The following is an 11994-nucleotide window of genomic DNA, read 5'->3' as shown; positions in this document are numbered from 1 at the left end:
AAAAAAAAAAAAAAAGTCCTCAAAAAAAAATAACTTATTTACTTTTTAGTTGAACGATCGACATCTATCTTATCAAAATTTTCTAAATATATAAGCTTATCGGTATATATTATAAACTTTACCAACTTATCCTTATTTTGTTTGAGCTTATCGCTTTTATCTCCATTTATTTAAACTGTACCTATGTTATTATTAAAGCTCCTATTCACCAGTTCGATTCTTGAAGTAACACCTGGATGAAGGTCATTACTTTGCTAGAAAAGTAAACTGTATGTGTGAATGTGTATTAATACTCCGTCCGTCTCACAAAATCATAAATAATTGAGAGTGTTATGAATCTTAATTAAAAAATATTAGTTAAAAAATATTGTAAGTGTAAATGGATCTATCACTTTATAAAGTGTTATGATAGTGATAAGTTAATTAAGTAAAAGTAGTGATGAATCGTGATAGTAATAGTTTACTTTTCTAGCAAAGTAAATTGTACGTGTAAATGTATATTAATACTAAAACTCCGCTATAAAAAAATTCACTAGTGACATAAGGCTTGATATGTATTATACGTGTCATAAAAGTTATTTTGTAGTTAATTATTAATAATAACACTTTTAAATGCCATTAATTTTTATAACATAAATATGAGGTGGTCTTGTGTACACTCGGGTTGACCCGCATCCTAATCCAGACCCGCATCCTGACTCGTCGTGTAAATGACATTATTCGGTTATACAAATGACACTGCCTGTAATTGACATTATTCTGCTATACAAATGACACTGTGTATAAATGACACTATAACATTGTAAATAACACTGTGAATAAATGACACTACTCAAAAAATATAAATGACACTAACTGTAATTAATACTATAAGAATGTAAATGACTATAATATTTTAAATAACACTATAAGATTGAAAATTATATGATAACATTTTAAAATGTTACAATGTCATTTATATAATTGAATAGTATTAATTATAAACAGTGTCATTTGTATAACTAAATAGTGTCATTTATACGATTTAGGTCAGAATGCGGGTTTGGATTAACATGTAGGTTATGATCTGGGTACAGGTCAATTCAGGTGTACGGTACATCCGAGTGTACAGGAGATTTTGTGCGTAAATATTAACTACCAAACCTCATGTCATTAATATGTCATTAATAGAGACATTTTTTGCAGTGTCGAGATTTTAAGCAAAATATTCAATATTGTGATTTTTGATATCTCTGACTTCTTACATGTGAATGTATAGTTTAACTGATGAATTCACTGGCTTAAGCGATTGGTTCAGCATAATTTCCATCTACTCTAATTCCAATCCCTCGCCTAGGCGAAAATTAATTGGTATAGGTTAAAAAACCCATCATTAGTTAAACTTTGAAGCGAAAGTCCAAAAGTTATTAAAATTTGTGCTGAAGATCTTCAGTTATATGACAAAGGGTACTTTAAGGAAAAATATACATCGATACATTAATTATGGCTTAATATATATATGCTGCTTGATTTTCACTATACCTGTAGGTAGTTTATGTTAGCCCATATTCATCGAACAATACTAAAACTGATTAATTTAATGAAGAAGAATTATATGGCTTCACATGCAGAACGGGGACAAAGTAGACCGAATCTTCATGTCAATAATTGAAGCTTAACTTTAATTATTTAAACATGTAAATGATTAGATAATCTGTATCATAGTTATTTTAGTAACTGTAAAACATTGCTGAAGTAGTTTTCAGATAATAAAAATTTTAATTAATTAAGATGTAATTAGTAATAACAAACTTGTAACTAAAATGATTAAAACTCATGTTGTAAAAGATAAGTTTATTTTTTCCACGATCTTTACGGTTTCTAATACTTTGTAAAAGTGATCATAATTACATTTTCGTAAGGGAGGATGTAATTGTTGTAATATTTCCTTTTCCATGACTTTGGAATCTAGCAATATGATTGTATCCACGACCTCGACCTCTACCTCGACCTCGACCCCCTCTATGGGACCAACCTCGTCCACCACGTTGGGACCAATTTGCTTTTCCTCGGCCTCTCCCTCGACCACTTGTATAAGTGGTAGCATGTGCTTCAGCCTTCAGGCACTGCTTGTGAACCAACTGGTCTTGCATTGTGGTTTCTCATCAAAAGCTGATTATGTTTCTCTGCTACAAGTAAAGCAGAAATGAGTTCAGAATGTCTAGTATAATTCTTGGCCCTGTACTGCTGCTGGAGTACAAGGTTACTGGCATGAAAAGTAGATAAAGTCTTCTCTATCATATCAATTTCTGTAACTTCTTGCTTACAGAGTTTCAGCTGTGACACAATACGATGTAAGGTAGAATTGTACTCAATCACGGACTTGAAATCCTGAAAGCGTAAATTCAGCCAATCATATTGTGCCTGAGGGAGAATAATGGCCTTTTGTTGATCAAAGCGATCCTTCAGGGATTGCCATAGGACAACAGGATCCTTTTCAGTAAGGTACTCATTTTTTAAGTCCTTATTCAGATGATGACGCAAGAAAATCAAAGCTTTCGCCTTCTGGGCGGAGCTACATGAAGAATCTGGAACTATAGCGTCGCTCAGATCACATGAGGCGAGGTATATTTCAACATCCAAAGCCCAAGTCAAATAGTTACCACCATCAAGAGCAAGCTCGGTGAATTCTCTTTTGTTGATATCAGACATATTCAAACTATAACAAATAATTATGGTGCAATTGAAAATAAGCCAATTGGAATTCTATAGTGACTGTGAAACTATAATGAACTACTCTTCTCCATTGCAATCCTCTATCTAAACTTTGGAATTAAGAGTCCGATTTAAATCTAAAAACATGTAAATAAAATAAATAACAGTGTAAGTGTAAAAACAAAGAAACTTTAAAAAGAGAGAAATATTCTAGAGCTTTGATTTCAATAGATTCAGAAATCAAACAACTTCAGATCAATTAATCTAAGACAATCACAGATAAAGTCTAAACCTACTCCCGTAGTGAATAAACAATAAATTACATGCAAGCCTATGATCTCCAAATTGTACTTAATCATGTAACTCTCAAGTCCCAACATATCGATACAATTATAGTCGTCACAATAATCTCAAATCCTCTCAGCTATTATTGAAAAGCATGTTTTATGTTTTTATTCAACTTAAATTCCAACAGATCGATAAGATTATAAGTCCTCCTATATAATATTGAAAAACATGTACTATATGTAATGTTCTTATTCAAGCATCAATAATGATCTATATCCAAGAACATAAAAATGAAAAACAAGTTTAGATTAATCAATCAAAATATGTTCAGAAATCTCAGAATCTCGCTATCTCTTACTTTTTTTTTTTTTTTGAGAAGGCGAAGATAGTTTTATTGATCACATGAACATGGAATATGGAAATGACCCACCACAAACTCTGGAGGTTCATTCCAAACATGAAGTGAAGTAATATCTCTCGCCGCTTTTGCTAAATCAAGAGCAATAGCATTGAACTTTCTCTTAATATGCCGAATACGGAAACCCGGAAGCGAAGTCAAAAGATCGCGGCAACGTTGGGCAATAACACCAACCTCCGCAATATTCCTCTCCTTAGTCCAAACTGTAGCACACGCCTCCTTACAATCCGACTATAGTTGTCCCCGATCAAAACCCAAATCTTTCAACCAAGATAACGCTTCTTTTATACCAATTAATTCTCCTTCTTTCACACTGCAGCAACCAGGCAGCTTGAGCGACTTATCCCTGAGGAAATCTCCCTCATGATTGCGGAGAATAATTCCGATTCCCATCGACTGTTCGGTACTGAAGAACGCAGCATCAACACAGCATTTGATAAAGCCTTCAGGGAGGTTATGCCATGCTAAGCAGTTCGTCGAAGGAGCTGGATTCGGACACTGATTGGCAAATTTCTGTCGAGCTAAAAGCCAATCATCTCGGCACCTAACAGCTGTAACCACCGAATGGAGGGGAGAAGGAAATTTATTTTGTCACACCACCACATTTCGGTCTTTCCATATCTGCCACAATACCATGCAAACTGTGGTTCTAGTTTCACCCGACAGTTCATCAACAATACGGAAGAGGGCTTGATAAAAAGACTCACTGCCTTCAATAATCAAATTGATGTTAGGAGACATCTGACTTTCTCTCCAACAGGCTTCAGCGAAAGGACAGTGAAAAAAGGTATGCCAAAGATTCTCATACCCTCCTCTACACGTAGCACACTCGCCTCCGACGTTCATCCCACGGGATAGCAAATTTTCCTTCGTCGGGAAATTATTCCGGGCTGCTCTCCACAAAAAATGCTGAACTTTAGGTGGCACACCAATTTTCCACAGCTTGCGCCAATCTCCCTCGACTCTATGTAAATTATCCAACGTGAGAGAGCTAGCAAGCTTATATGCAGATTTAACCGAGTAACGCCCATTATCATTGTAGTGCCAGATCAACTTATCCTCTCCCGAGTTTGGCACCAAAGGAATACTAAGAATACCAGCCGCTTCCTCCTCTCCCACAAGGCCCCAATATAGTCAGCATCCCAGCAAGAAGAATCAGGTAAAAGCAATTCCTTCACCTTCATACCAATTAACTCTGATGGACAAGTTAAACCAATCCTGAAATTAGCTTTATTGCGAAGCCACGGATCGATAAAAACATGAACTTTAGATTCATCACCAATCCTCCACCGCACGTCCCTTCAAACAAGATCTTGAGCAGTACAAATACTTCTCCAAGCGAAACTCGGGGAATGTCCCACAGTAGCGTGAAGGAAATCTGAATTCGGAAAATATTTTACTTTTAAGACGCGACAAACGAGTGCATCAGGTTCATCAAGTAATCTCCAGCCTGTCTTTCCCAACATCGCAATGTTGAGCAATTGTAAGCTACGAAAACCCAAACCGCCTAAAGCTTTATCAACACATAACCGTTCCCATTTCATCCAATTGATCCCCTTTCCTGTACCAGCCTTATTCCCCCACCAAAACGAGTTCATGAGTCTCTCGATGTCGTCCGTGAGGCTAATAGGAAGAGCAAATATGGCCATAGTATAGGATGGGATAGCTTGGGCCACCCCCTTAATCAAAATCTCCTTGCCTGCTTTGGAGAGTTTCTTACCATTCCAACTTTGGATGCAGGACCAAACTCTTTCCCTCAAAAAGCTAAAGATCTCGCGCTTCTTTCTGCCAAGTAAAGAAGGAAGTCCAAGATATCTCCCAGTGTTTAAAGGGGCCGAAACACCGAGAATATTAGATAAGATCGACTTTTCCTCCTTCTGAACATTTAAGCTGTAAAATATCTCAGATTTCTGATAGTTTATGGCTTGTCCAGACGCAAGTTCATACGTCCCCAAGCACCTCCTTTAAACGAGTACATTCGGTCGGAGAGGCCCGACAAAAGAAGAGACAGTCATCGGCAAACATTAAATGCGAGATGAGGGGTCCCCCATGCCCCATTTGGATCCCATGCAGTGAGCCTCTGTCAGTCTCGTGCCTTATCATAGCAGAAAGCCCTTCCGCGCAGAGGATAAACAGATACGGCGAAAGAGGGTCACCCTGACGCAAGCCACGACCCGGGCGAATAGGTCCGACAACTACACCATTGACGAGAACATCATAAGTAACAGTTCTAACACATAAACTCATCCAAGTTCTCCACTTTTCACAAAAGCCCAGCCTTGCCAAAACTGCATCCAAATAGTGCCAATCAACTCTGTCGTAAGCCTTGCTAATATCGATCTTAAGAGCAAGAGAGCCATGTTTACCTCGAACTTTCCGCTTCATTGAATGGATAGCTTCAAAAGCTATAAGGATATTATCTTGGATCATTCTTCCCTCCACAAAAGCAGATTGAGACTGATCGATGAGAAGAGGCAGCGCCGCCTTAAGCCGGTTACAAAGAACCTTTGAAATTATCTTATAAACCACGTTACACAGCGTAATAGGTCTAAGGTCTTTCACCGAAGAAGGAGAAGCAACCTTAGGAATAAGCGAAATCAAAGTGTGGTTTAGAGTATCCGGAAAAGACTCCTCATCCAGCCATTTAACACAGCTATCAAAGATATCGTCGCCTATTACACCCCAAAACTTCTGAAAAAAATTTGGGATTAAACCCATCCGGTCCCGGCGATTTGTCAGGATGCATTTGAGAGATAGCAGTGACAAATTCCTCCCGTTGAAAAGGTCTAACAAGATCTTCATTTAGGTTGGTATCCACACACGGCTGAAGTCGATCAAGAGCATGATGAAAATCAATGGAACTGGTAGAGTCATCAAACAACCTCTCAAAATAGAGACGCACCACAGCATAAAGTTCATCCACAGTGTTCGTCCAGCTGCCATCATCTTTCTAGAGTTGAGCTATCGAATTTTTCTTTTTCCGGGAGGACGCCATCGCATGAAAAAACCGAGTATTGCTATCGCCATCTTTTAGCCAGTGCTGTTTGGCTCTTTGCCTCAAATGAGCTTCCTCACGGAGTAGTACTTCAGCTAGTTCTTTCCTCACCTGACTCATCTTAGAAATAGAGAAAGAATCGCTTCTCCCTTGAAGAGCCGATATCTGGTTTTGCAGCTTATTCTTTGTGCGATGGGCATTGCGACGTGCATGTGAGGCCCATATAGATAGAGATTCAGATACCGCCGTAAGCCTATCTGTGATAGATATTCCGTGGAGGTTCGCGAACCACATTGGGAAGATATTACTTTGACTCCACATATTTTCACTTCTCTTCTCTTCTCATCTCATCTCTTAAGCTCTACAATGCAAAAGATCATAAAATAAAGGCTAGATACTATTTCTTGAAGCTTTTAGGGGGTGTATATAGGTCAGAGTGTCAGATACTAAAGAATTCAAGTGAAAATCGATTCGGGCATAAAATCCATCAAATATAGAGCAAACACGCGGCCCCGGGCATCAAAGGCACATGGCTGCTCGCTAAATCCGGCGAAACGCACGGCCTAGGCGTCAGACCGCGTGCAAATGTTTTTATTTCAGGCTGTTCTCCCTCATCCGTGGTCTGATTTTCGATCTGTTTTTGCCCACAAACTCGTATCGAGATGATCTTCAACTTCAATCAGATTATTTTTCCTAATTCAGCTTCAATATTTTTTCAACTCAAATAACAAGGGAGTAATAAGTTCTCGATCTTTGTATTTCTACGGATTTTCCAATTTATCACACATCATTCGACTCGTATGATTGGACGATGAATTTCGGAGACCCCTTATTTCATCGACACATTGCAAGATCTTTTATTGTGGCTTCTTAGATCCGAAGGGACTCCCTGGAAGGCAATGGTTCAAGCACCTCGTAAGTTCATCCATTGAATTGGAATTCAGTTGCTTGGGCCTATCTTGTGTCAGACAGTCTAACGGGCCCAGCCCCAAGTCAAATCAATACATCCATACTATAGTATTTAGAATGCAAAGTGCATCCAGATACCGTATGACGGTAATTGTAAAGATCTGTCAGGCAGTCTGACACAAGTTCTTGTGCATATCAGTTTCCACCGCATTCTACTCTGTGGTTGATAGTCGATAGGTACTTACTTGCTGAGTGGATGTTGTCGAATGCAGATTTATGGGCCTCGAGTGGTTGATAGTCGACTTCTTTCCCGGAATAGCGGATGGCGTATCTGAACGATGGAGGCAATGATTAGTAGGCACGAGATCTGGAGAGCTTCAAGGGCCATCCAGAGAGCAGCCTCTGCTTAATTTGAGAGGTGAACTCGCATGAACATGCTGACAACTTAGATATGAAAAAAAAAACAATATATCTACTTTACTTGTGTTTCATGATAAAAGGAAAAGGAGTTGAAAATTGAAATTGTGTGATCAGTTTACAAAGTTATATGGAGAAATAAATGCTAAATAGATGCATCGTTACACCCTATAAAATGTGGTTTTAAGTATTACCAGCAGAATGGGATCACACATAACCATTGAATTTTAAGATCAATATTTTTTCCATAATTATACGAAAGGATTCTGTATTTTCTGTACTAATGTATGAGAGAGAGAGAATGGAAAAAAGAAATTCGAATTTTCGACATTCTAAACAGTTTTGTTCGACATTCGAATTTTCCATAATTATACGAAAGCAACTTTCTTTAATGAGCCCAAAATTATTTTGACCACCAAAAAAACTCAATTTTTTGACAATACGAAAACATCGCGCCAGGTAGGGGTCGAACCTACGACTTTCTGCTTAGGAAACAGACGCTCTATCCACTGAGCTACAGGCGCCTGCTTTACATATAGTACCAATATAAAATAATTAATCTGCTAAGGACCAAATCATCTAAATGGTTGATACCAAAAATTAAATACACCCTTGGCCCTTATGTTTTGCGCGGCTTAATCTCTATTGTGTTAATAAATAGTGCAGATCTCCCACAAAACTAACAGGTCTTCCTGATGCCGTTATTGCCAATTCCACTTTTCCATTTAAAAATATAATTAAATTCGAATTAAAAAATGCCGTTATTTTAAATTCTAATTTGGACCTAAATTCTTTGATTAAAAATATAGTGTTGATTGAAATTCAAAATTTGGGCATACTTAATACATTTATAGGTAACTATTTAAAAAATGTCTAAAGGATTTACCTATGCACATCGAGATAAAAATGAGATAGAAGATGTGTATGTGTTGGCCAAACGGTAAGGGGTTAATGCCTAATTAAGGCCAAAGGTCTTGGGTTCGAGTCCTCTGTGGTGCGGCCTTTAAATTTCTTTATTAGCTATTTTTATACACAAACAAAAAAGGAGGAAAGAAAATAAAAGAATTGAAAGTGATCTCAAGCAAGATTGCAATTTGCAACTCAATTACATTACACAAAAACGAAAAGTACTATGTATAGTAAATCATTGTGTGGATATGCAAGATTCAAGTGCCACCTTCAATCCTAACGGCTGACACATTCCAATTCAAAATGCAAGAATCCGAACCCAACATATATTTTGAAACAATAGTAAATCAGGAAAAAAGAAAGAAATTTTTTTTTAGAAAAGCTAGAAGTCCCCCCAAAAAGGCCATCTTCTCAAGGAAGAGACCGCAACCACCGGTCTTTTCTTGAGGTGATCTGAAAAATAGGCGAGCAACGAATCACAATGTACGATAACCCGTGGGCCGACGTGGCATACGCGCCGCAGCCTCGGAGGCTGGGGCAGCCGCCGAAGTTGTCGGACCGGCTGAAATACGCGGCGGAGGTGGCCAAGGAGAAGACGAAGGTGGCGGCCAAGAAGGTCAAGAAGGGGGCCTCCAAGGGTTGGAGATGGATCAAGCTCAAGTTCCACAAAAAGAAAGAGCGTAGCCCATTTGATTTTTAGATGCAATGTGGAATAATATTCATTATAAGAACTATATAAATATTCCAATTATCTTGTTTAAGGGGCAATATATATATGCACGTTTTGTTGAGAGATTTGAAGCGCTTTGTTGCTTGGCTCTAGAAAATCGATGCATGCTTGTTGATTGTGATATAGTAGGTTTTGGCTACATTTTGTAATTTACCATAGCTTTGTAGACATTCGATCGTTCTATCACGATACTTGCTAATTAGTCAGGTTTTCAAGTATTTGATCTCATAATAGACTCGACAGCGTTGAATTTTATTTTATTTTATCTATTTCATTTATTGAAAGATGCATGAACTAGAATAGGATATATTTGATATATTGTTGTTAAGCTTTAATTAATTCATAAATAGCTAGATTATTAGATTAATTAATTAGATACAAAAGTAAAGTCGGCCTGGTTCACCTAAGGTAGAAAAGGCGGTAATCTTCTATAAGAATTAACAAAATAAATTTCTTTTGTTATAGGTGTAGTCATAGAAATACAGGGGAAAAAACACTTTGACCATTATTATACAATTCAACCAGAGATTTTTTAGCTTTCGAAGGTTGTGTTGTATATCGAAAATTGTTCCTGCACCAGATCTGCACGAATATCATAATAGTGGATTCAAATGCAGGAGTTGCTATAAAAGATTAAGTGCTACATAACAAATAAGTTATTCTAACAGTTGTGTTATTATTTCTACATGTAATTAATTATGAATTTGCAAATGCTAATCTTGATAATTATTTCAGTTGCATATCATTAGATGATGTCAAGAAAATCCAACAGTGATATCAAAGCTCAGGGCTCGATTTATAATTATTTTTATGGGGTAATTATTTTTAAAATTAATTTTGAATTGGGATTAAAATTAACTACAATTAGCGGGCAACAAAGTAGTGTTAATAGGTAATTAACACATCTATAACTTGTAACTAAAATTTCTCACTCTTATTAAAACTTTGATCTAAAGTGAAGGGTCAAATATACCATTGGATGTTGATGGGTTATCATTATTTTTTGTGAAATGTCTTATACTTTCTTATATAAGTACGAGTGTGTAAGAAAAGTGTAAAGTATTGTGTAATTTGCGGTCAAAACATATATATATGAATATTTGATAGTTTCTTTTTTAAAAAATTATTAAACTATAGTTTAAATTCTTATATTATTCCACTATTTATGAAAAGAAAAAAAATACACGGTTCGCTATAAATTAAATCGAGTACTTCGTAATATAGGTAGTCGATCGGCGGTATGAGGTAGCCGTCGGCCACCTACCTCATTTTTTTTTTCAAATTAAAAGGAATAAATTCATAGTACATTTTTTGCAGATTTTTAGCTTTTAAATTCACGTGAATATGTAGTCACATTTACTACAATTTCATGACATGAATTTGTAAATAGTCACCAACTAATTCATTAGCATTCAAACACAAAATCAATTGGCAAGAGAGTTCACTGCATTTTGAGAAATATTGGAGAATGGTTAACTATATTTTGACGCAAGACACTACAAAAAAAGTACGATTACCGACGGCATTTTGCCGTCGGTAATAAGGCACGGCCGCCGGTGATAAAGGTTACCGGCGGCAAATCGCCGTCGCTAACCGGCTCGTCGGTAACGCCATTACCGACGGCGATCGGCCGCCGCCGGCAATTAACGGCGGCGAAGCCGCCGGCATTTCCGCCGTTAAATACTGCTGTTGAACGGTGGAGAGTTGCCGGAAAATTACCGACGGCAAATGCCGTCGTAATTAGCGGCGGCGAGATCACCGTCGGTAGTTTCCACCGGACGGTGGTGTGGCGCACACGCCGGAGTTGTTCATTGTATTACCGAGGGCAAAATACCGTCGGTAATTACCGACGGCATTTGCCCTAGGTAATATTTTTTAATTTATTTTATTTATTTTATTTTATTTATTTATTTATTTTATTGTATATCCACAATTTATTTCGGTATTTATACAGTATTGCATAATTTAGACGAACTTCCCAGTCGGTCACCCATCTTAGTTGTGCTCTAAGTCAAGCACGCTTAACCTTGAAGTTCTTTTCGAATGGTCACCAGTACAGAACACTCGTATTATTGATATATATAGTATCTATTAATTCATTTAAAGTCTACTTCAATATACAATATCAAATATATTCATAACCTTAGAATATGTCGAGATGATATACAAAAAATGTTGTTAATTACGGATTGGGCTCGTTTTCGTTCTTATTTTTATGTCGGAAAAATATTTATTAATTAATTTATTATTAATTTTCGATTTTTTTTTTTTTTTTTTTTTTATTTTTTTATCAATCTAGTTTATACACCATTCATAACCTTAGTGTTGATTGATGAGTGAATCACTAATCAAATTAACATTCTTAAGTTATAATTATAAGTTACTTACTAAGAATCTTGAATTCTTAGTAATAATATTAGATTAGTGATGATTGATGAGTGAATCACTAATCAAATTAACATTCTTAAGTTATAATTACAAGATTTTTACTAAGAATCTTCAATTCTTAGTAATAATATTAGATTAGTGATGATTGATGACTGAATCACTAATCAAATTAACATTCTTAAGTTATAATTATAAGATTTTTACCAAGAATCTTGAATTCTTAGTAATAATATTAGATTAGTGTTG

General features: G+C 36.5%; 1 protein-coding gene and 1 non-coding gene across 2 annotated transcripts; both read right to left on the bottom strand.

Annotated features, from left to right (window-relative positions):
* Positions 1–6350: 6350 nt before the first annotated feature.
* LOC130990395 (uncharacterized) lies at positions 6351–6689 on the bottom strand. The gene has a single exon (XM_057914635.1). The coding sequence runs from the start codon at positions 6687–6689 to the stop codon at positions 6351–6353; it is 339 nt and encodes a 112-aa protein (XP_057770618.1).
* Positions 6690–8172: 1483 nt separating this feature from the next.
* On the bottom strand, positions 8173–8245 carry TRNAR-CCU (transfer RNA arginine (anticodon CCU)). The gene has a single exon. It is a non-coding gene; the product is annotated as a tRNA-Arg (tRNA).
* Between the last annotated feature and the right edge of the window lie 3749 nt (positions 8246–11994).

Source organism: Salvia miltiorrhiza, chromosome 6 (assembly GCF_028751815.1).
Source record: "Salvia miltiorrhiza cultivar Shanhuang (shh) chromosome 6, IMPLAD_Smil_shh, whole genome shotgun sequence".
Classification (NCBI taxonomy): Eukaryota; Viridiplantae; Streptophyta; class Magnoliopsida; order Lamiales; family Lamiaceae; genus Salvia; species Salvia miltiorrhiza.
This window is presented reverse-complemented; position numbering and strand designations above follow the sequence as displayed.